General features: G+C 38.8%; 1 protein-coding gene across 2 annotated transcripts in view; it reads right to left on the reverse strand.

Moving 5' to 3' along the window:
• CEP128 (centrosomal protein 128) overlaps positions 1-17,936 on the reverse strand; it is a 110,756-nt gene extending 92,820 nt beyond the window's left edge. Inside the window, exons 1-10 of one of the 2 annotated variants that reach the window (XM_027672935.1) lie at positions 17,880-17,936; positions 16,865-16,907; positions 16,347-16,501; positions 14,434-14,594; positions 12,978-13,064; positions 11,656-11,782; positions 10,575-10,696; positions 7,747-7,838; positions 6,977-7,049; positions 451-567 (exon numbers count right to left, since the gene is read on the reverse strand). In XM_027672935.1, the coding sequence (XP_027528736.1) occupies positions 451-567; positions 6,977-7,049; positions 7,747-7,838; positions 10,575-10,696; positions 11,656-11,782; positions 12,978-13,064; positions 14,434-14,594; positions 16,347-16,365 (798 nt within the window). In that variant the 5' untranslated portion in view covers positions 16,366-16,501; positions 16,865-16,907; positions 17,880-17,936. The remainder of the gene's footprint in view (positions 1-450; positions 568-6,976; positions 7,050-7,746; positions 7,839-10,574; positions 10,697-11,655; positions 11,783-12,977; positions 13,065-14,433; positions 14,595-16,346; positions 16,502-16,864; positions 16,908-17,879) is intronic. The other variant, XM_027672930.1, reaches the window with a different exon arrangement.
• Positions 17,937-26,199: the final 8,263 nt, after the last annotated feature.

Raw genomic sequence — 26,199 nt, forward strand, 5'->3', positions numbered from 1 at the left:
GAAACTGAAAAGCAATGAAAAGCTGTCTGGCCATTACAGTGCACTTGATTAATTGTTGAAATCATTTTAAGATAAACTATTCACTGCAAGCAATGATTGATTCACTGCAAGCAATTGATTCACTGCAAGCAAACATTTTAGAAAACAAAATGTTTTAAATGAGAAAACCCAGCTTTTGTTTGCTTGGGGTTTCAGGAAGGGCATGGGGATAGGTTCTTAGAACATTTGTGGAAGTTACCAAAAAGGTCTAAACATAGTCAGGACAGTATAATGAAGAACTGAAACTGTACTTGGTATCATCTAGTCATAAAAACAAGCTGAGTTGGACTGATACAGTTAAAAAATGTGCCATAGATACAAGCACTTTTGCCAGTTTGACAGGTACAGGCTCACAAATGCAACACATCCCTAATTAAATCCTAAATATAGGGGAAGTTTTTATTTGCATACCTCTTGTACTTGAAGAGACATATGTCCCAATTGGTCCTGGCGCCTTTCTACAAGCTGTCTTTCAGCACGCATCTCTTGTTCTATCTCCTGAAGTCTTCTCTCTACACGTTCTGATACCTTCAAGAGGAAAAAACCCATGCTGTAGGAAATTTGTGTGCCTTTTACTATATCTGAAAGTAACAACGGCAAAAAGGTAAATAGAGTATGGGGCACAAGGAAAAAAGAACAGAATTTGTATTTTATTAAAAAAAGATTTAGAATGATAGAGAAAATAACTAGTTACAGCAGTGAGTACTCCAGAAGCAGGGAACCAAATAATTATCTTGCCAGCAATATCCTCCTTTAGGTATATGCATATTTTCCTCTACAGTGGCGGTTCTATTCCAGTGTTAAATATCTCAGTATCAAGTTTAGTACAGCCTAACATGAAGCAGCAACATAAAAATCTTAACTTCTCTGTCACAAGCCTGATTAACCTCTCAAGGGATATTTCTTTCACACATCCAGTCTGCAAAACAGACCAATGTTCGCCTCTTTCATGCTCTGAAATCTGTGAGTGAAAAGTAGTAAAGAGCCAAGTATAAGAGAATGACTGTAACAATACAAAATAATTACATCACTTTAAGCCTTTTTCCCAATATTTTGTGAATCCATGTACAAACCAATACAAATAATAGTAGTTATTTATTAAAGCAATTGGGATTATGAACACAATAGCTCAATCTTAAACTACAATACCAGAATTACTTCACTTTTGCAATTCAAGCTGCTAGCAGACAGCACCCTCTTGAGGCAGCAAATTAAATTTATTTTGTTAAAGATTAGCAAGAAAAATATTTAAGTATCATTTCCCCCCTACCTTAAAACTAACTTTTAAACAACCGCTAGAAAGCAATGTATCTATTACCAAATGGTATTTAGATAAAAAGAGAAAGACATAAAACACCATTCAACTACTAGTTTCTGATGCACATGGCGGGGAACAAGTTCTCATCCTGCTCTATTAAGGACACTTCTACTAGCTCTAGGCATATGCACACATAGAAAACTTTAACATGAGCAACACACGTGCAGCAGAAACATATTAAAGGTTACACATATTTTGGGCTTCACAAGGTTTAAAGAATGAAACAGTCTTTTTCTTTACAACAGAATACATCCTTTGGAAAACATTTCTTGTTTGCACAGTCAGATAAATAGTAAGCTTACAGTTTGGAATGTGGTATTTTTCCTAAAACCATCAGGAGATGCACTAGAAATGTACTGTGTCAAACCACGCTCCTTCATGTACGTTATGAAAGCTCTACAGTCATAATCCAGAATAAAAACTAAGGTATAAAAAATAAAGACCACATGATGTTTGTTTTGACAAGTACTACTTAGGGTTACTTTTAATAAGTCACAAAATACTCCAGCTGACAGAAAAAATGATACTATGTATCAGGAACAGAAAACAACACTGTCCGTAAACTTGTATCCTTACTGAAAACCAGGAAATAAGCTGTCATCCTTTTCCCCATGTACACCTAAAATAAAAAAATGAAACTGTAATGTTTCTACAATTTTTGTAAATTTTGGCTACGTGTTTTGGAAGGCAGGAGCTTTCTCAGCTCTCTCATGCATCTTTTTCAAGTGAAGTTAAACAAGTAAACACTAAAGATATCAAGAAAGAAAACGTATAATTTTGACTTGACAAAAAATTCAAAAGTAACATCACCCCCAAAGATGACACTTAAAAGGAGAGTTCAGTACCTTCCTCACTGTCATGGGTCTAGCTCACAGCATGCACAGATAACATGACGCAAGGCAGCACTAGACAAGCTTTAGATTCCTGCAAACTTCAGATTTCATTGCAAATTCTCACTAATTCAGAGCAAGTAAGAAAGCAACTTTGTCAAGTCATTTGTCTTGCCTTTGACTTCCTTCAATTTATTCCAGAATAAAATTGTTGTATTATTTCTAACAAGATACTGAAAAAGATGCATTATATATTATATTTGTCAGGTGCATGGAAATTTCAGCATTACAGCTATAATGCTCTCTAACAAAAAAAAACCAAAAACAAACCCCACAACCAAAACAAACCACCAAACATCCTGATGCCACTTATCGGAAAAAAAACCCTTCTATCAAGAAACTATAGTTAGTATACCTAGCATATTGTTAGCTCATATTCTCTGTGCAGAGAGCCCAGAAAGAAGAGGCTGGGAGGGACTTCAAAGGCTAGCAAACTTGCTGCCTGATTAAACACATGACTTTTTATATCTATATCATTTTTCTATAAGTCTATTTACCTGCTTAAAAACATTCACAGAAAACTTAACAACTTTGATTCCCTTGCCTCTAAAATTACCTGTTTTTCTTAAAGCACAATTTTAGTCTTCCTTGTTGAATTTTACAGCTATTAAGCTTTATCCTGTAAGCCACATCCAAGACTGGATTCTGGATTTAAGTTCTGTTTCCCAACACACCTGAAGTTCATCTGCAAATATAACAAAAATCTTACACCCCCATTGCTGGTCATTAACTTGCAGTTTAACTTGCTGGCAAATATCATTGTAAAAAAAGGTGTTAAACAAGAACCTACTTTCTCGGCACACTGTGTCAGTAGTTTTTCCCTCTTCTGCAGGGATCAGACCAATTGCTTTGGTCTTCCTAAGAAATATCATGGGAGACAGTGTCAAAAGCCTTGCTGAAGTCCAGGGTAGACAATATCCACTGCTCTCCCCTCATCCACTGCAGATTGTCCCATTGGGTTGTCCCACTGTAGAAGGCAAACATGTTTGCTAAGCATGATTTCCTTTTGGTGAATCCATGTTGACTACACTGAACCCCTTCCCGTCTTCCACATGCTTAGAGTTGGCCTCCAGGATGAGCTGTTCCATGACCTTTCCAGAGACTGAGGTGAAGCTGTAGTTCCCTGGGTCCTCCTTTTTGCCCTTTGTGAAGACTGAAGTGTGACTTTTACCCAGTCCTCAGGCACCAACTCCTGATTGCCATGATCTTCCAAAGACGACTGAGAGTGGCCCAGTAATGATGTCAGCCAGTTCCCTCTGCACTCACAGCAGTGCAGAGTGTACATGGGAGCGCATGGACATGTATCCCATGAGGGTCCACAGATTTGCAGAGGTCAAGTTTGACTGATTCTCATTGACCAAGGGAAGTCTTCCTTTCTCTGGACGTTCTCCCTCATCTCCTGGGTCAAGGATTCCCAAGGGCTAGCCTTGGCAGTGAGGACTGAACTTCACAATCTCATAGTAGCCAAGGCTGCCCCCAACCTTCACATCTCCAACCAGACCTTCTTTGTTAGTTAGCATAATGTCCAACAGCACACCTTTCCACGCTGGTTCTTCCATCACCTGCATCAGAAAGTTATCATCAATGTCTTCCAAGAACATCCTGGATTGTTTGTGCCTTGCTGTGCTGTTCCTCTAGCACATGTCAGTATGGTTGAAGTTTCCTATAAGAACCAGGACCTGTGATTCTGAGGTTACTTCCAGCTGATTCTGAGGCCCAATCTACCATCTCCTCCTGATCAGGCAGTCTGTAACAAACACCCACAACAGTATCATTCCTTGCTAGTCTGCCCTTTTGTAATAACCCATACACCCTCAACTCACTCATCATCCTCCCTGAGGCAGAGCTCCACAAATTCCATCTGTTCTCTTGCATAATGGGCTACTCCACCACCCTGCCTTTCTGGTCCATCTTTCCTAGAAAGCACTTAGCTATTCATGACAACGGTCCAATCATGTAGCTCTGTAACTTCGAAAACATTCAAGACTTGCAACTGCACATAAATTTCTATATCTTCCTAATTGTTTCCCACACCATACACGGGTACACTGGCACTTTAGCAAGGTGTTATCTCCCACAAGAATTATGTTCCCTGTTTTTGTAGCCTCTCTGACCTTCCTCAGTTTGTCACAGAGCCTGTAACATACAACAACAGGGATTAAAAAGAGAAAAATTAGAAACAGTTAAGTGTTAACTCATTAATTACTACATGCAGAACAAACTCTAAAACTCACTTGTCTTTCTTTGTCCCAAATGACCTTGACTTAGGACAAGATTTGTACTATGAAAGTATGTATCTTGACCTCTGAATCTAATAAAAAATCTTAGTGTAGACAAGTGATTCGCTGAAGAATAGTACAAAGAATATGAAGGCTCTACACAATGACATGAAATACTAGCACTAAATTACTGCATTCAGAACATATTAGAATGTGATTTCAAGTATGCATTTTTAGCAATACAGACCATCTGAATGATGATGATGACACTAGAGCTATGTCACCACATAAAGCTTTCAGGTAGCAGCAAAATCTATGAAAATGGATTAGGCTATCAAAAATTTCCCCCCCTCCTCTGCAATTAAACACAAAGAATAGAGTGTCCTTTTTTTAAAACAAGGGTGACGTTTAAGTCATGCAGCTAAATATAATCTTGTGGAAGATGCTGGATGCTTACTATTCAACAAGGAGCATCCTACTTCTTGAATTTCTCTCCTGTTTTTCAGCTTTGCACTGTTATTTCTAGTGCACAAGTCCTGCTAATTGAAATCTATTTCAAGAGATATTTGCTGCCTTTCTCGTATGACCCAGTTTATCACCAATGCATACTTAAAATAGGAGTATTAAAATCACAAAAACAGCAAATTTTTTTCATTGATGTCACTTTAAATATTGTTAAACTTTTCCCTCATGGTAAATGCTAATCTGTGTTACACCTTTTACAAGTCACCTGTGCAGTACCAAAAATCCTTATATCAGATCTTCTGAAGGGCAGTTCCTTATCTGACAATAAGCCTTGCTCTTGAGATATCGTAAACATAGTAACTCCATGTAAGTCCCATTTCACTTGACGTTGCCGTCTTTTTCCAGAGACACAGCCTACAACCACTTACTAATGGCACCACCTCAAGTAAGCATCTACTTAATTTTATGTATAAAGATCAGCATCTTGTGTTATTTGGGATGTACTTCTATCCAAGAGTTTGCAACAAAATATCCAAGAGGGCTATCTTATATAACCATAAATTAAGTATTTGTCTCATTGCTTATGGACGTTCCTCAAGCAAACTTCCAAACACTTTTAAGAAAGAGATTTAAATATAGAGAGAGCTATAGGACCTGTAAGTCTTTATACCAAAACTACACATAGATTCCCAAGTACAAGGCCATGGAGAGTGCTTGACATGAAACTATGCCTGTGTCATCACCCTAGATGCCGTCTGGTTTTTATATTGGGTGGAAAAGCTCTCTTTACAGGTAAAATTAATGTGCATTCATTGTGTTGCGTGGGTCTTAAAGTATTCAAATTCAGCATCAAAAAGGCTCTAAGAATCATAAACTCTAATAAATTCTGAACTAGTGACTCAGAAGAACTGTAGTGACTAGACCTTTATCATCACACATCTAACTACACACAGGCAATTTTCAAACAGCACCGAATATACCAACCAGTAAAGCTGTAAGAATTTAGATATATGTCTCTACAAAAGTAAAGATTTAAGGACACTAAACTGAATGTTTCTACCATGAGCTCATCCTATGAAATTATCAAGATTTCAAGTTGACAATTTATTGCCAAGAATCATACAGTAGAATATAAATACAAGAATAGCAATGCTGGAGGTGATAAACACTCCAAAGCGCAGTTATAAAGGCACTAAAGACAAAAGTTCCTGAACAACTTTGCATAAGGAAATTTTGAGGAAAAAAGTGTTTACTCTTACCCAACCCACTTTCACCAAGGACATATCAATTCGGAATTAAACAATCTCATTAGAAGAATTCTTAAACACAAACACATACTAAAGGATCTAAAACACCTACAATAACAGCCCATGGTTTCTACATGCACTCTAATCTCATGCTTTGCTATGCACACCATTAGAGTTATTTTTATTCCTAATGTCCATACTAAATTCCCCTCTTTTGCATTTACTTCATCTCGCTCATTCTGCCAGCCTCATTGGGTAATAGATCCATAGGCTTTGAACAAGGGCAAAGGATTTGCACCTTGTATCGGAGAGCACTGGTAAAGCAGCAGAACAGAAAGAGTGCAGCCCAAACAGACTCCTCCCATTTTGCTACACAGATGGTAAGGATTGAAAAGGATGGGGAGGGAGGCGGGGAGGCAGAAGAAACAATAGTATTTATCAACATAACATGGGAAAACTTGTATCTTTCCAAAGGTAGTTTCAACAAGTATAACAGCATTCAAAGGGATGTTCAAAGTTAAAAAGCAGCTCTCTCCAAGGCTGTGAATTTTGAAACAGAAAAATCTACAACATACACCCACTTTTACTTGAAACAAGTACCTGAAATATAAAACTTGTCTTGCTGATTTCACTATGGAAAGGTAATATCACAACAACCTATAGTAGCCTTAATAAGATCATGTTCAGACATACATACCAATATGTGGTACCGATTACCAACACACACATTAAACTAGAAGTCCACATCCTGCTTAGAATACTAAATAGAAATAATCTTTTCATGTTAGTCACACTCACCGTTTCTTGCCTTTGGGACTCAGTGAGTTTTTCAGACAATTCTTCTAGAGTCTTTCTTAATTCAGCATCAGTCCTTCATAGAAAAATATAAGTAAAACAATATTCTACAGGGCAAAAACTAAATAACCATAATAATTTTAAGTGGCAACAGCCTCCTGGAATTTTATGCTACTTCAGTTTTTTCTACAGCCTCTAAATTCCTAGCAAAATTAGAGAAAAGCCTCAAGTGGAAAATTCATAATAAAAAGCATTTCCATTCCTCAAGTAAAGCAACAGAGCATCTAGGTATCAGCTAGGTATCAGGTCAACAAGTACAAAATTATGGACACATCTACACAGTCCTTCTGAACAGTAGTTTCCTACTAGGAATTAACAGTCTAATTCCTGTTATACCTATTCAATAAAGCACCATATGTTGAGAAAGTATGCACTTTATGGGCTGCATGAGAGCTTGCCCTCAAGGGACTCCAGTACCAAGAACAAATAAGGAGTAAAGTTGTAATAAAAGAAATTCCCAAGTCCTAGTTGATTTCTCCATATATTAAAAAAGGTGAGGAAAGCAACATATACTATGCAAACTGGAATTGACGGGTGATATTTACACTTATAAATACTGCAAAAAATGACATAAATTAAGCAGTTGATAATACTGCTTTCATCTACACATTGTGCAATCCCTCACTCTCCCCAAAGTTATTTTTTGAAATAAAGAAGAGTTTAAGAATTGTTTTCCACACTATCCTTCACACGGAGTTATATTCTGTTTATACCGATTTCTCCTTGAAAGCTCCCGACTGATGTCATCTCCTAGGCGAACTTGTTCACTGCTGAGATCTCGAAGAGACTGATGGAAAGAATGCAGCTGTAAATTAAAATACACAAGTTAATCCAAGGCTTAGAAACCCTTTTTTGCTGTGATATTCCAAAATATCTACATATATGTACATTCATAATATAAATATACAGACTTTCTAAAATAAAGCAGATAAAAATAAACTACAAAATAATAAAATTCCATTAATTGTAGCTGAGCCTGGATGAGGTTTGCACACATCTATTTCAGCCCTTCACAACACATTCTCATCGAAGTTTAACTTTCAGTAACTTATTTGCTAAACCAAGTTTCCCAACTATGTTTTTTTTCTGTGGTTCAAAGCTTGGACACTGCACCTACTTTTAAACCTAATGCAAAGCAAGTAGAAAGATCTGAACAGGTGAAGTCAGGAGAGACACCTTTCATGCTAACAAATGCTAGTATAGGTGAAACAAAGATCTGCCCAGCTATATATGTTACTACAAATAGATTACATAACTTGAAAGTGAACAAGCAGAACACTGTGATGTTTCAGGAACTATCGAAACACCAAGAATAGGTATTTTACCTTGCCCAAGACTTTACATACCCTTTTTTTCAGAGCTTGAAAAAAAACAAAAACAAAAACACACGCCTATTTTCCTCTGTAAAACCTCCCATTTCCCTCATTCAGCAGGCTCCCAATTTATAGTCAAAGTTTTAAGGGAACAAATAAAAAAAGTAACAGGTCATCCATTCTTCATAGGATAAAAAGTGACAATTAATCCATCATAAACCAACCTATTGCTGTCAACAGTTCCATGGCCAGGACCATTGTTATGCGAAACCGTGATTTATAATATCCATTTGTACTATGCCTAAGATTTAAACCTGGATCTTCCACAACCCAGCTGCCTACCCTGAACATTTAGACATAGGCTCTACCACGTCCCCTGTGTGATTAATCAGAAATTTCAACCTGACCTAGGAGACTTTGAAAAAACACAGCACATTTTCAAAATTACCTTAGCTAGAAGGAGTCAGAATGGGAATAAAAGGGGACCATAGTTACAGAAAAAAGAAAAAGCCACAACTTTAGTTAAGCAGTAATACTTCATCTGTGCCCTAATTTCTACCTATGATCATGATCAATGACTACCTCTAGTTCATAATTCCTCACAACACTATACACTTCTTACAAAACAGTTAATGATGGGATAAAGCCATATTCACTCACTGAAAAGAATAAGGAATAAACCAGCAGTTATCATCAAAATGGGGATAAAAAACTATTTGCCTACATAGTGACTTCATATAAATGAGGAATTTTGCATGCATTGCAGGAATTCACTTGAATAAAATTTCTAAGATATTTATAGAATATATAGAAATAATCTAAAAGAGTACTAAGGTTTTTAGAAGATTAAGAGGAAAAATTTCCATATAACTTTATTTCCTTCCAAGGATTAGGTTACACACTAACCTCGGAGGAAGAAGGAATAGGGGGAAAACTAGACTGAAAGGACAACGAAACAGTGTGAAATAAAGGTCTAGGAATTACTGTAGCTTCCCAAAAAAATTAATTGAGAAAACGTATTGTAGTCAAGTCAAAATTATTTGGAAGTTGATACTGATTTAATAAAGTCAATCCGAACACCTTACAATCAGCTTCTTTAGTATTAGTCATAATCGATTTCTCCTGGACAAATTAGTCTACACAGCGGGAATTCACTCAAGAAAGCCTAGCCACCCTGTCTGAAAGAGTAAAAACAGGTAGTGAAATCTCCTCTCTACCTGTAGGATATAGAAAGACCATAATCTTAGCCATTAAAGTAATTGATTTATTTTTTCTGAAGTCTGCAAGCAGTCACAAGTTGAAGTATGTATGAAGTATGAAAATTACCAGTGGGCGTACACATCCTCTCCTCCATCATCTGCCTGAAGTACAGGGTCAAATTATCCCACTCACAGGTCAGACCTAGAACTAAGATGAAGAACTACCTGGCTCAAAATCAATCCAAGCTACACTGAAGTAAACAGCAAAAGCACTAAGACCCTGTGCCATTAACTAAAGCAGAACGATCCCCTTTGCAGCCACACCAAACTCCAGCATGTAGGTGAACGTCAATCACAGAATTGTTACCATTGGAAGGGACCTTTGGAGATCATCCTGTCCAACACTCCTGCCAAGGCAGGGTCACCTGGAGCAGGTGACACAGGAATGCATCCAGGTGGGTTTTGAATGTCTCTTAGAGAGGAAATTTTCATGATCTCCCTGGGCAGCCTGTTCCAGTGCTCTGCAACCCTCAATGTAAAGAAGTTCTTCCTCATTTTTGGGTGAAACTTCTTGTGTTTTAGTTTATGGCCATTGCTCCCTGTGCTGTCACTGAACACCACTGAAAATAGACTGGCACCACCCTCTTGGCACCGGACTTCAAGATATTTGCATGCATTAATGAGATCTCTTCTCAGTCTTCTCTTCTCCAGACTAAACAGGCTACTCAGAGATGATTTTTCTTTCTCACAGATGGCCTAAAAAGTACAGACATTATTGTCACATTCTACTTTTGATATTACTACCATCTACATGTTTTTCTCTATAATAATTTCCATGAAACTTCATGACACTGACAGATACAAGAGGTGACTGCCTAATGAAAAGTGGCATGTAACACTGAAAGCACTCTTCATAGCTGAAACATTCTTAGTTGCATCATCAGAATCATGTCATTTGATGTAAAACCAGAGAACCTGGTGACCACAGATTGCCTATTTGGGGAAACAATTCCCATTAGTGCTCTGTACCTGGTCCCAGTTATCTGCCTCATTGACAAATCGCACACTTGCAGATCTAGACCTTCGATGTTTATTGCCCTGTGAGCCTCCGTAATCCCTGAGAGGAGAAGTAGGCAGGAAGTGGCGGTTCCCTTTATGAGATAAGAGATTAAAAAAAATAAGTAGGAAAACAAAACTTTGTACTGGAAATTTTTCATTTTGCTTCAAGAAAAATGCATGTTTCCTCTTGCCAATATCTTTATAGGTCACATTACAGAAAAAAAACTATTAAATTAAATAATATGCACAAGTATATGACTCTTAGCTCTTCTCAGGATTCTTCTTCAATTTAAACATTTCTTACCTATGACATACATGTATTCCAGAAAGAGGTTTTCTTTGTTTCTCCAAGGAGTAAGTAGTTTTTTCCCCAAATTTTATTTGCGCTAGCAACAACTTTTCCTCCACGTGAATCTATTAGAGCTTCAAACTACTGTACTTCACAGCTTTTACATAGCAATGAAAGTTATAGAGCTTTCTACTAAAATACATTAAACACTAGTTCTGGGAGGAATACTCCTCCCAAACACACCTTTTCTTAAAATATAATGAATTTTCAGAGGCAAACAAGAAAAAACCCTACTTTTCTGTAGGTGATAAATTGGTTCTGTTTTTTCCTTTTTCACTGAGCCTTACATAATTTCATCTACACATCCATAATCTCATGTATTTAAAATTTAAATTCCCATTTTTGCTGTGAAGCAAGCTTCAGAAGCTGCCATATCTTTTGGATTTAGGTTTAATTTGTATGTACCTAAAACTCATGCAGTGGACAATGAATTTTCTCAGCTGAAAGAATCAATGTTTCATTTAGATATCTCGGGATGTCAGCACAAAATACTGTGTAACAGAAAGCTGAAAGAATTTACCAAATAAACAACTGTGTAACTTAATGCAGGTCTCCCAAATTTCTAAACTGAATTTCTTTAAAGCAGTCAATGATGACTTTTCATGCCCCTATCTCTTACACATTTTTCTTCTTAATTTCTTCTTTCTATACCACAGCTATATTACATAATTTAAGTATATTCAAGCAGTTTAAGTATTTTACCTGATGGTCCTTCTCCATCCAGATCACTAGGATATAAGCTTGAGAGAGATGCACTTCTCATTCCAGAGTTTCGTGTTAGTCGCTGGCTCCTTAATTGACCTATAGATTGTTCCAGTGTTTCTTTTAACTGCAGAAAAGTTATAATTTATTGAAATATGAACACAGAGTCATTTCTTACAAAAACTGGAAAATAGCATTTATTTTAAAAGTCATTCAGATAATCAAAATTATTTTTAAGCCAAGTACAGCTATGAATTAATAATAACTTTTTTTCAACATCTCATATATCATATTCCTGTATCATAATTACAGCAAAACGTGCTTCCAACATTGGTAGCTTCAAATATCAAGTTTCTTAAACCTGATGGTGCACATGGTGCACCATAATGAAAACTCAAAAGAAAAGTTTGTCTCCTGCAACCAAAATAAGACCTATTTGCCAGCAATGCTCAATAAGAGCCCTGCAAAAGCCAGAAAATAACCTCAAAGAAATTATTTTTTACTGGAATTGTTCTACCAGCCCTACACTTGGAATCAATTTTACATATGGCTATCAAATTTCCCTAAGCAGCTTTACAGCAATCCCTACTTTTAGTAGTTTTACTTCCAGGAAAAGGCAGCCATTGCCAACTTAAGAATACAGAAGTAACTATAGTTGTAAATAAGTTCTTCATTTTTCAAACTTGCATCTCATTTTCTACAATTGTATTTCTGACTTTAGTTCTTAGCCACGTGCTTTGTCGCACCTTTATTTGACAATCCCTAAAACATCAATTTCTGAAGGTTCTCTTTCTAAGAGAAGCTTATACGCAATGGTTAAATTGATGCTTTACTCTTGTAGAATTATACACACCACGTTGGATCTCTTTCTCTGAGGAAATCAAGCCTTCTTTTCTACACATTTGCTTCTTCACTCTTTCTCTCTACCTCCATATGTAAAATATTCCTACATTTCATATGTGTCTGTTTCAAGGAAGCACCAGCTACAGTTTGTTTGCAATCAAGTTTTAAACCTCTCTTGCTCCACCAATACTCTATTTTAGCTATCCATCTTGTGCTTAGCATAGTACCATAACATAACAAAACAATCTATTGGGTGCTCATAAACCAGAAAAATACTGAAGCTACAAAACCTGTTAACAAGTTTCATTATATAATACATCACTATATTTTTTATTTAGATTGCTCAAATAAATATGAAAAGGTTCTGTTTACAGCTGCTTAACTCCTTATATATTCTGTCCATTACTACTGCGTTTTCAGCTATGAGTTTTATTAATGGAAAAGACTGAAGAAGTTGAGATAAATTAAAAGTTGCTCACCGTTGTTATTGCTTCAGTTTGTTCCTTGTTGTATTCTCTGTACTGTCCTAGCAAATGGTCAACATGTCTCAGATTTCTGTTGGTATCCTTAAATAAAAAAGTTTTAGAAAAAAGTCAAACCAGAAACCTCCTTTAATCAAACATTACTGTTGCCTTTATTATTCTTGGTTTCTAAGATTAAATTGATAAGACAAGTGCTTTTTAAATAGTCTATGCATTCAAAATCCTATTCAAGTAACCACAATCTGAAGCGGTACAGCATGGCTAAAGGGAAGAAGAAAAAAAAAAACCACCCACAGTATAATTTCAGTACAACAGTAAGGCCTCAGCTTCAAACTAAAACTTTTTCAAGTTTCAGCAACTCTGTAGAAAAACCTTTTTAATCCAAAGATCTTAATTTTACTTGCCTACAGAATAAAATTAGTTAACTAAGAAATAACAAGTTTTTTAAGATGAACACACTAGGTAAGGTGTCTGCATGAGCACTTTCTGATCAGATGAACAGCTGGATCAGATGGCAGATCTGCTGAAAAGCAGTCAACAAAAAGCAATTAGCTTAAAATCAGAATTTCAGAAGAGCATCTAGAAAGAGGTTAGACAGAATCAGGAGAATACCAAAGAATGCCTTTTAAAAATAGTCAGATTACATTCATATTAACTCATTTCTTTTTCTAGATTGATGTTTATTTTCCATCTAAGTTTTGAGGTTTATTGATTTTTCTCTTCCCGCATATTAAAGGGAAAAAATATTCCTGGCCAAGCAATAAGTGATAAAACATATGCCCACCCACTTTGGGTATTCAGAACTGTCAGCAAGAGAAGAATGGGAATGACTTCTCCAGCAATAATGCTGTCAGGATAGCTAAGTGTCTCCTCCCACTTGCAAAACAGATTCAGATATTCCCTCCACTGTGTCCACTGAAGCAGCAGGAATTAGATGAACACTCTTTCTTGCTCAGGTATGTATCTCTTACAAGTTTAGAAATAATGCTTCTCACTGTTCCACATCTAGAAAATATTTGAAATGTAAGCTTTATGATGAAGGAATTGACTGCCTACATATTTACTTTATCGGGAATTTGGAAATTTTACACAGTACAAGGCAACCAAGACAGGGCTGGAAATTTCTGCTAAAAATTTATTGCCTTTTGTGAGAATCTGAAAAGGCTTATTCGGCCTTATTCACTTTGCTAACGTTATAAAGGTATTACCCAAAATGTAATTGTTTCTAACAACATTCTATTACTGTCTGAAATAACAGCTGTATACAAGTGTAACAAGCTACACACTTTCAGCTCAAAAGTACAATCAGTGTTCCAAAACCTTTTTGGTTTGCATGGAAAGCAGTGTTTCTCATCTCTACAGCATGCTCCACCACTTTAGAAATGAAAATTTGACCCTATGATACAGAAATGCCGACTCTATAAATACTTTAAAACTGTGTTTTGTAAACAACCTGTAAAGTGCTTGCTAAAGTATGGATCTTCTCTGTAACTGCTTCAGCACCATAGTTCTGAGCTCTGTTGTAGGATGCTCTCAAAGGCAGCCGTCTTCCTGTTCGACCCGTAAGAAAGTTGTCTGAATCACTGGATGAATTTGCCATTAGTATCTTGCAATCTAGGTAGGAAGACCAGAAAAAGTAACGTATGTTAAATCCTGATTGTAACTGAACAGTCTTGCACAATAATTCCAAAGCAACTTCATAGACTCAGACTACATTTCCATTAGCCTTTCTAATTTGGGTCAGTAGGATGCGTTTTTGAAGCAGATCTTCCAACTGCTCCTTAATTATTATCTTTGTTCACATCACAAAACAAAACACAGAGCCTCTTAGGAGCAAATTAAATCAAAAGATGCACTCTCAATACTTCCAAGTGTTCAGTACCCATGGCAAGATCATGGCCCCAAGCAAATTCTCCCCCCAGAACATACAGTGGAGATATCAATGTTTTATCAATTGTTCGAGTCTGCAGAACCATTCCCCTTTACCTCATACTATTACTAAGCTCTATTCAGGTTGCCCAGGGCCAGCTAAGACAAATAACCCCAAGTAACTGTCTTAAGCAAGTCTAGGAATCAGTATCTTAATGACTCAATGAGAATCGGAGATAAGGGAGAAGGGAGTGTTTTAAATAGAAGGGAAAAGAAAGAAAGCTGTGGCCAGGAAGTTATAGATTAATCAATTTAAATATGTGGAAAAAATTAAAATGGGCTATTTTACACTTCCAACAAAAGATCTGTCCTCAAAAAACCCACAATAACAGTGTATGTATTCATATCAAATAGATCAATCTGGTAATGCGTAAATTTGTTAAACAGCAGAAGAGGTCTTTTTTTTTTTCTTTAAGTCTTGAACATACATGACAATCACAAAAGTAAGCTAAAGTAAAACGAACCAAAGCAAGCTTTCCTAAAACTGGATAAGTATCAGAACTCATAGAGCAGTTAAGAGAAATTAAGTGTCAAATCGCAGAGGTATCAAGCAAGAACCTAGAGTGAATCCACTGTATCTTTTCATTAAGTGACCTGATAAAGTAATTTGTCTAGTACAGCTGCACTGGACAAATACAGCTAGAAAAACTGAAGTTGGTAGAAGAAAGAGGTATGGAGGGGAAAGCTTCTAGTTGAATACGCATCAACAGTGTCATCTTCTAGAAAGAAAAAGCTAACATGACACAAGTTGTAAAAATAAGGGTAATGTTGTGAATTGTGAAATATTATTTCTGTTCTCCGATGTTAATTTGACATAACCCAGATTACTATATTGATGCTGAGGCACTTCACTTGACTTCAAAACTTACTTGAGGCAGTAGAAATACAGCTTGTAAGGAAAGAATGGGGATTGATAAGTCTCAAGTATGGCAAGATAGAGGAGGGAAATGCAGTTACGCCTAGCATAGTAAAGTCACATAGTAACTGATTAAACTAATAACCCTCAAAAGGTAGGTTAGATAGAAATATTTTCTTAGACTACTACACACTGCAGCAGCTTGCCTAAAGGTCATGGAATCACATTCACAAAATCCGTGTTAATATCCTGTGTTGGGAGACAGTCTGAGGCTACTTAAGGGAAGAGGAAACAGATTGTCATACCCTTGAAACCCCTTTAGTCCTGTAGTCAACAACACCACCAAAAAGAATGTAGTCATTCTTCTAGCCATTAGAGTTGAAATTTCCAAAAGAAACCATGGATGGATTCAAAGTTTATATTGTATTTTATATGGAGGCAACTTTTTCCAGATCCTGATATTTAGTTTTTAAAAGGTTGTATATTTCTGTCCCCCCAGACTTGGATAGAAACCTTTCAAACATAAAGGAAGAGTAAATCAACGTGCTCAGTCTATGCTCAAGTACACCAGTATTCCTTACATTTTCTGAAGTGGTGCATTTATCTCATCTTCCATCTTCTTATGTCACTAAAGCACATTTTTCTGACAGTATCAGAACTCACTATTCCAGTGCCTCTCACTCTAGTCAACTGCAATAAAGCCTTAATGATGCTGAGTAAGCATAAATACTAAACACTGGGAAACGGGAAATATGGGATATTTTCAAAGACAAAAAAAAATAAATAAAACACTGGTAGAAATAACAACATGGAATAATACTGATTTTTAACATAATTTGGTTTAAAAAAAATTTCAAAAACCGACAAACAAGTTGACTCAACCATAAGAGCCCCAACTACTGAAAAGAAAAGACACTAGAGAAAAAAAAAAGGAAATGAAGATTTACAACAGGAAAGATTAACTGGTTGATTTTCATCTGACCAAAAATAGGTTCATTAAGATACTTACTAGGTAAAGCACTGAAGAAAGGCCAGTAAGCAAGGTAAACATAAAAGAAAGCACTGAACAAGGAGGACACTTTGTCTCAAGAAAACTTACTATTTGTGATTAAGTAGCATTCCTTTTTATTCTCATGAGCAACCTAAAAGGAACCACAAGTACTTTTAAGTTGATGAAATTCTGTTTCATATAAAGCAACATCCTCATTTTTAAAGGAAATACAGAAGTTTCATTTTAGATTTAAAAAAAAAAAACATAAAGGAATAGAAATTTGTACAAATGTTCCATATGCACATTTGCCTATTAGTTTAAACAAAAAAAAAAGCTTATCACTTTTTCCAAAAACCTTGACTAATTTTAGCACATAATCATACAACTTACTGGGTTTTAGTTCTACCCAAACAGATCATAACTTTTCTTGAACCGATGAAAAGCATCAATACTTGATACTTTTCTTTCCTGTAGAAAATTGGGCATTTCATTTTCACTGAAGACTCTCTTGTTAAGAGATCTACAGGGTAAAACAAACACGAAGCAGACCTGACGGTTCAACAGCAAGTTCTCCAGCTCAGGTAAAACCACAGATAAAGTCACCTGATTACTCCTCAAGTGTTTTTATTTGTTCAGCTCTACACCGACTAACATATCACTAGGTAACTAACTTACTGTTAAAGGTATGTTTGAAGCCTTATAGCTAAGACTTATAGCTAACACCTGAAAGGCCCTTTCCTTCAATTTGAGCCAGGAGGAGTTTTCAAAAAGCCAGGAAGATGATCCCACATGGTGACAGTTCGCCATCGTACTTTCAGGCATCTGTACCACATTTTATTATCAGTTTGTGACACCGCGCTCCACTCCTCAGCACCACGGCCTTGGGGCCGTGGGGCACCCCAGCACCGCTCCGGGCACGCCGGCGGCCGGGGCCCCACCAGGCCCGCGGGCTGTCCCGGGCTGTCCTGAGGAGCCCCCGCGGCCCCGCTCCCCGCCGCTCCCGCCCGGCGCCGCTCCAACCTGCGCCTGCCCTCCCGCGGCGCTCCGCACCCGCACAGCCTCGTCCCGCACAGCCGCCTGGCCGCAGCCCCGACTCTGCCCGTCCCGCGCCCCCCGCCCTCACCGCATAGCGCCCCGAGGCGAGACCACCCCACTTCCCAGGCACCTCCCGCCCGTCTCACCTCGCCGCTATGGCAACTTGAACTAGCCGCCCTGCAGCCCGCTGCCGCAGCCGCCGTGCGGGCGCCGGGTTCCTCGCAAGGCTCCGTGGGACAGGGAGTCCACAAGGCGCAGCCCCACCGTGGGACAGGCGGGGTGCGGGACTCCAGCGCCCGAGAGGCTTTGCGGCGGCAGCGCCGACAGCGCGGAGAGGGAAGGGTGGATCCCGCCCTGCGGGGAGACCGGAGGGCCTGCGCGAGGGATGAGTGGCCGTGGTAGGGGGCCTCCAGTGGCGTTTATTAAAGTTGTTAAACTCTAAACCTTTACCAAACACGCGCTGGTGTTTACAAACACGTCAGATAAACGATGGCGGAGAGCAGAAACAAAAGTTGCCCTGGCAAAGCAGGCGAGGCTGTTCCACTTCCGAGGAGACGGCACCTGGCTGATCAGCTGGGAAAAGGCGTGTGAGCTACGGAGAGCAGATGGTTCTTAGTTGGGAGGCGTCTCCGTTCCTGCCACTTGACTTTTTCTTGTTTCTTTAGGCCACGCATCTCCCTATTCCCAAATGTTGTATCCATTTCCCTTCTGTGCAATAAAAACGGCCAAATATTGGAGTGCTGGCCTTGAAGAGAGAAAAGGGGTAAAGAGTTCTGTGAGTGATCACAGGTAATGTCACCCAGGCCTCTGAAACCTGGGCAGAACTTGCAGTTGTCCCAGAATCACTGGGATGTTTGACTGCAATTCACCTGTAGGTGAGCACTGAAGCCCAAGGTAAACGCAGTGAGTTGGGTTTTTTAATACATGTGTGTGTGTATTGCCTCTGGGATCCATTCCAGGCAGTGACCATTGGCCTTTGAGCACAGTAATAAGGCATGGATGACAATCCATACTATCCACCTTCATTCTTGTCTTGCAGGACTGTTTCATTTGCTCACAATTAATCAGGCATGCTTGAATGGCATATGATTACAACACACTTCAGGCGTAAGCCAGGCCCTCCACACTGGCACCATCCACCAGCAGCCCAGGCAATGGCTGCTGGCCTTTGTGTCTTTCTGGTCATGCTTAAGAGGCATTATCCTCAACTGAAGAGAGATGAGATACAGAACAGGAATTTGATGATATACTTTACTTCACTGTGAACTGAAGCATTAGTGAATAATTAGCAAAGAATTAAGTCTTCTCTGGCTTCCAGTGCCTGGCCATTGTCCTGGCCTTTCCTCTGCAAACTGCAGCATGATCAGTTTGTGTTGACAGGTCTAACTGCAGGGTGAGAATCAGAGCTTCTATTCAGTCTTATGCTTAAGTCTCCTGCTTATGGTGGTCTCTGGGAGACAGGCCCTGAATTTTCCTGAGCTCTCTGAGGGATTTTTTCTCTCAAGTTTTGCACCTGGCAGTGGGCTTGGTGCTCCACAGGCTCAATAGAATTCATCCATGAGCAAATTTCTTTTCCTGCCCTAGTAGCCTCCCTAAGGTCATCACAGAGCAGATGAGGGGGTAAGGAGTAGGTCCTGGATGTGACTGGTACATATATGAGAAGTGTATTTGCATCTATGCTGAGTGTGAGCACATCTGGGTTGCTACAAACAAGTGGAAACTGATGCCAACACCGGAGATGGACATACTGCGCACATCCACTGGTTCTAAAGACCATGCTAACCACACATATACCAACTGAGAAAGTAGCTAGGCAGCAAACAGCACATGCTATCTATGTCTATATAGTTTTAATGTTGTTACAGAAGGAACCAGATGCTTCCAGTGCTTCAGACAGCTGTATGCACACAGCTCTATTGTCAGCTGTAGCATTACACAAATATTGTAACTCTTTCACATAAGCATATGAAAAAGGCTTATGCCGATGATTAATACGCAGCTTTCTCATCCTCATCAAGCTGAGACTTGCTTGGTACAAAAAGTGAGATACTAAAGACTGTTACAGAAAACATGTAAGCAGGCATGTATGCCAAGATTCCTGTGCTGTGTAAGTCTTTGCTGAAAAAGATCCAAACCATCAAAATCCCACCACTCCCAACAGAGAAGGTTACTAATTTACTGGTGCAATGAACTGTCAGCTCAGTAAAGTCTGTTCCCTGTGCTTTTTGATTTCCAGGCTAGATGGGTGCATTAGGGTTTTTTTTTGCTACAACTTGCTTTAGAGTAGGGACAACCCTAAGATTTGTGTGCACATATTTGTCGTGATGTCCAAATAGGAACATAAAAAAACCACCCTGATGGTCCATTTGGCCCAGCATACTGTGTTCATCAGTGAGAACAGAAGATGATATTTAGAGAGAGCACATGAACCTCACTACCTTCCGTGGTCTAACCCTCTCTGTAGTTTCCTCTGGTACTTTTGTCATGTCAGAGGACGTCTGTAAGAGGACTGTTTCCTTTGATATATGTTTACAGGCATTTAGCCTCTAAATTTGTATAATCCTGTGTGCCTCCCCAACCTCCTGGCAATGATTTTTGGAAGTTTCCTTCTAGATATGTGAAAACCTGCTTTCTTTCTACTCTATGGTTTTGCATAACAAGGTTGTGCTAAAGGCTGGTTTGAAAATCCAAGTAAACTATATCTAAAATTCTGTTGACAGCTTCAGAAGACTTCAAAAACATATGAGGAATATCTGTCTTTCAAAAAAGCAGTTTTGATTCTTCCTCCAAAGAGAATACATTCATTAATTTTATTCTTTATAGTAGTTTCTATTAATGTACCTGCTACAGTTATCAGAGCCGAAACTGCAGTCTTTTATTTTGGATTCTGTAATCTGTAATATCTGAAATTCCTTATTTTTTTCCCTAGAATCTCTGTTAAATATTAGCATAATATTAATTACTCTGATACAAAAGGGTGTTAATTGAGAAGTACACAACAGTCACCAGTTCTGCTATAGCAATCAATAAGTGAGTAAGATTTTGACTGGTTATTTTTCTCAAGTTGAATTTATGTGTCCATGAAGAATATAAACCTGAGAACCTCTCCAAGCTCGTCTACAATAGAGCATAGAAACAGAACATCATTCAGTCTGGGGTTATGGCTTTATCTCCTCTACATGCTCCTTGTATATGCTGATTTATCTACTAGTCTTATAGACTCTGGCAGCATTCCTTGTTTTGTTGCATTTGGAATGGGATTGTTAGTTTCTGTTTTTCGCAAGTTGTTCCTCTGCTGCTTTTGAGCTTGTTTTACAGTATTTTACATTTAGCCTACTAGCATTTGAAAGAAAACTTTGTGTTCTCGTCTAAAACATGGCATTAACTTTTTGAAATATGATTCTTTGATTTTGCTAACTGACCTTATCCCAGTGTTAACAACACTGGCTTTCTTATGTCCTTCCTGAAGCATTATTTATTAGATATGCACTTGCAGTTTGGTGACCTTAAAGATTCACCATGGGACATATAAGGTAGATCCCTTGTCTGCCCCCTTTAGCATTTTAACAAGTATCTTCATATTTCTCTAATTCTCTTTTTTGAAGCTGAACAGTACCACAATTATTTTTTGTTTGTTTACTTTTGTCATAAGGATGTTAAATATAAGTGCATAAAATTACTACAGAACTTCTTTTCAGTTTGGAATGAGTATGCCTGAGAAATTATTTAACTGTGCATGACAAACTACTATACTAGACAGGCTTATAAAGAAGTTTTTTAATTTTACAAGAACAGAAAACTCTCTTTTTATTATATGAATTCAAAAACATAGAAATGCCAGCATTCTGTTATCTGAAGTGCTGTGTTGAGACAGTAACTTGACAGTGCTTGCATTTAGAGAGACTAGCATGGTTTTACTACTTAAGGTTAGTACTGCTTGATTAACGCTGTTGTGCCCCCTTGATTAATACAAGTCTAGATCTTGACTAAGACCTTTTTTTTTAAAAAAAAAGGCAAGATCATTATGAGCCATTACGTTACTGCATATATTTAAATAAATGTGTAGTGAGTCTGAGAACACAGGCCTTAAGGGTGGAAAACCCAAAAGTACTATAACTTTTTCTAAAACAATTTCATTGTTCTAGGCTTAAATTTAAATGTTTTAGTTCTTCTATTTGTTACTAGTGGTATCTTTTCATGCTACGCTACTTGTTATCCATGACAAGTCATTATTCATGTAGCTTTCAGGAGATTGTTTAGCTATTTCTTTCACAAGACTTACAGATTCATCATTTAGTGGGCTCAGAAAATGAGTTCTTTTATGAACAGGTAGCATAGGTGCACAAAAGGAGAAGCACTCTGTGATAGATGAATTGTCTGCTAAGTCAGTGAGCTTAAAATCCAGTTTTGATTCATGATTGTTGTAATAAACAGTCAAACTCTTCTATTAAACGTGCTGTTCTCCATATCAAAGCAGGTATGTGCCTAGACCCAAGTCAAAAAAAGTGCAAGATCAGTCTGAAGTCTGAATTATAAGGGCAAATAAATTTTTGATGGAAGTAATTTCTGAGCATGGATGCCAATGCAAGAGATGCAGGCAGAGCAGAATGAAGTCAAAGATGACTAGAAACCAGACTTTAGATGAAGAAGCACAGGCAATGTAAGCCTGAAGGAAAAAAAAAAAGAGATGTAAGTCCGTAGGCTCTGGTGCGTTCGCACCCACAGATGCTGAGGTAGCTACGAATATGCTGAGGGCCACTAAGATAATTAAGAGCTTTATCTCCCATGAGAAAAAGCTGAGACAGCTGGGGCCATCTAGCCTGGAGAAGAGAAGGCTTGAAGGATCTCATCAATGTGTATAAATACCTGAAGGGAGGGTTTAAATAAAATGATGCCCAGTGACAAAGCAAGCGGCAGCGAGCACAAATTGTACAGGAATTTCCATCTGAATATCAAGAAACACTTTTCAATTGTGAGGGTGACCAAACAATGGCACAGGTTGCACAAAGAGGTTGTGAAATCTACATCTTTGGAAATAGCGAAAAGTTGTCTGGACACAGTTCTGGGCCACCAGCTCTAGATGACCCTGCTAGAGCAGGGGCTTGGGCCAGCTGACCTTCAAGGGCCCTTCCAAACTCAGTGATTCTGTGACTCTGTGACTTTGTGATTCTGTAGACAAATATACCTTCCTGAAAACAGCTGTCATAGTTCTTACCTTACCTAGTTGCTTAAGAGAGTTTCATCTTGCTCTTCTCTCTGGACACTCTTACAATTGGCAACCTCAGGCTTTATAAGGCTTTACACAGCAGTACCTCCTATTTAGCCTTCAGCCAACTGAGTATCCCAATTTTTGCAGTTTTTCATGGCTTTTTCATGAAATAAAGCAAAAGGAAAAGCACAAGAATTCCTCAATATCCCACAACCATAAAACTCCATACCTTCCTGTTTTTCACATTGAAGACAATTTTTATATTCTTGAAGACATGAATCATCAAGAACCTAGAATAAAATTCTTTCCTATAGCTATTCAAACACTTGATCTGATGAATGATGCTATGTCAAAGCAGTGTGTCTAATGTATTTTTTTCTGACAGGCCAGAAATTATTTGAGATTCTGAAATAGAAAGAGGTAGGCGCGGGCATATCTTGCAAGTGTCTAGAATGGCAAAACATGTTGATTAATCAGGAAAAGAAACCCACCAAGTCTTTTATTCTACTCTTTACTGATTTATTTTCCCACTTTGAACATTTTTTCATGCAGATATTACAAGATGTAGCTGTTGATATCTGGTAATCTGTGTGGAACACCAATTAGAGCTAATTGCTTCTTTGTTAGAACCTGTTGTGTTTTATCTGATTTGTGTATAAACCATATAAACAGTGCAAAGATAACCGAGATACCTTATCAAATCTGGCAGATGATAATAAAGTTACTTTTTCAGAAAGCACCACAAAAACAATGGAATTCTGAGCCTCACAGTGCTTGAGATGATAGGTGTTAATTGAGCAACCATGGCTGTCACTAGAGGGAGTGTCTGTAACAGTGGAAAAAGATGCTTGTCAATTTTTGCCGTGTTTAAATTACTAGGAACCTACAGGGGTCTTTGAAAAAGCACACGGAAAAATAAATCTGCAATGTACTGCATATGTAAGAGTCATTTTTCTTTCCTATTTGTTTATTAGAATCAGAGCATAAGGCATTTTAATGGCTTAAAACCACTTAATTTCTCTAGCCTCAGGGCATACAGGATTTTGAATGTCTGTTCTTAGGTTTATGTTTATAATTGTGGATGTACACGTCGGTGATACTTTTAATACATTAACTGGTTTTAGTATGTGAAAAAGCAACATTCATTAATTATCTCCAGGGGGTGAAAATTTGCCAGTTGCTCTAAGCTGCTAGATGCCATCACTTTTCAATACTGATGTGGTCAGAACTATTGATTGTTGTTCTTTTTTACATCTTAAACCACTTGTGGTTTTAACTAAGATAAGCAACTGTGTTCCATCATTCTTTCAATACAGGTCATGTTTCTAAACCTTGCGTTTTCCTTACTATCCTGTGAATAATTGTGTTTGTCTATTTCTTTCTTGACAGATAGAATATTCCAGGCAACTCTATAAATGCAAAGTAAAGTGGAATAATTGCACAATATCCCCATTTTTCTGCCATATAGGGTGTGTCTTATTTCTGTAGCTACCTGTGTTTTTCTCTTCTGAATTTAAATTCTGATCTAGAGTTCACAGACCTCCCTAGCCTGGGGCTATCTGTAGATTTATAAATATACTCTTAGCTCCCCCATCTGCAGGCCTGTTCTTGAAAAAGGTGAACAGAAGGGCCAGAAGCTGTCTAGGAGAAGCCAGAGCATGGCACTGCAAGGCTGATGGTCCCTCAGGCACCAGGAACCACAGGGAATCCCCCTGGAGCAGCAGGCAGGGCCTGGCAGCCCATTCCATTCCATCCCACCAGCCCAGCCATGGGCCAGGCAGCTGATGGCTTCTGGAGTAGCCACAACCCCAGGCACTGGTCACCTCCTTGGGCATGGGGACAGGCCAAGGCAGGGCCAGAGTGTCAGCCTGGGTGTCAGGACTGGCATAGCAGGGCCCATGGCCAGGTAGGACAGCTGGAGACCAGCCCCAGTGTGGTGGCACTGGGGCAGGGACTGATGGCCCTGGAGGCTGATGTGGCAAACCCCTGTGGGCTTTGGGCAAGGTGAGGGAAGGTCCTAGAGGAAGCCAGGCAGGGGCAATCAGATCCATCAATGTCCTCATCCCTGACAGGCTGCTCTAGGAGGGGACTGCAGGCTGGGAGCCAAGCATGACCACAACACAGAGAGTGACCTTGCCAACAGGACACAGTCCTGCAGCATCTTAGCAGGACTGGGCCAGTGATATTGACAGTCACAGCAAGGCAAGGAATGAAAACAGGTCCAGGGTCTAGACAGGAAGAGCAAGAAATACCTGGAGACAAGACTCCAATGCAGGTCTAAGGTCTATCAATAAGACAGGACTGGAGAGAAGACCAGAGACAATGCTACCTTCCACACAGATCCACATTATACACAGGAAAAACGGGCAGCAAGACAGGGCTGCAGGAAAGAGGCTGGGAATGGGTTCAGCTTTTAAATAGCTCGGGTCAGGTTTGGGTGCCCAGGCCTGAGCTGACCCAAAGCCCCAGAGCTATCACAGAGGGTGCATACTGCTGGGGTGGGCAGGTTGGCCAGGGAAGAGCCCTGATAGAGGGAAACAACTCAAGTGTGATTGCAGACTTCTAGCCAGCAAACTGGTTAAACATGCTAGAATCTACAATGTAAACATCATCTTGCTTATAACTTTTCAGAGTAAAGCCAGTGCCCATGGAAACACCATGTGGTTAGCAACAGTCCTTTTTTCTCCTCAAGCTCTGTTCATGTTCCTGGCTCAGAATGTGCAAGCCAAGTCATGGAGCCCAGGAGGAGGTGCATCCAGACCTGGAGCTCTTCCCAGGCTGAAGTTCTGTCCTGTTTCCTTCAAGGCTATTGAGCCTTGAATGAGAGGAGTCCCTTACTTCTCTCATTTATGATCCAAGCCCAGAAACTATATATTAAGCAGTCCTTATTTATTTTAGAATCTGCTCAGAACACCTTCCATCAGCTTTGCCGCTTCTTTGGTATGCAATCCTTTATAGTTTCCATTTTTGATCCCTTAGAAATAGCTGCACTTCCGTTAACACTTTCTGGACTATCACCACTGCCACAGAGCAGTTGCCATGCCAAAGCTTCTAATGCTAATATCTATGTGCATGCTCTTTTTCCTAATAAATAAAAGGTAATTCAAAATACTTTCTCCCAGTGAAAGAGCAATGAAACAAATTACCCTTCTTCTAGTTTAAGAGTCTGAAACACAGTTATGATCGAGTAGCTAATGCA

This window comes from Neopelma chrysocephalum, unplaced genomic scaffold (assembly GCF_003984885.1).
Source record: "Neopelma chrysocephalum unplaced genomic scaffold, ASM398488v2 Primary Assembly neopelma1_24, whole genome shotgun sequence".
In the NCBI taxonomy this organism is placed as follows: Eukaryota; Metazoa; Chordata; class Aves; order Passeriformes; family Pipridae; genus Neopelma; species Neopelma chrysocephalum.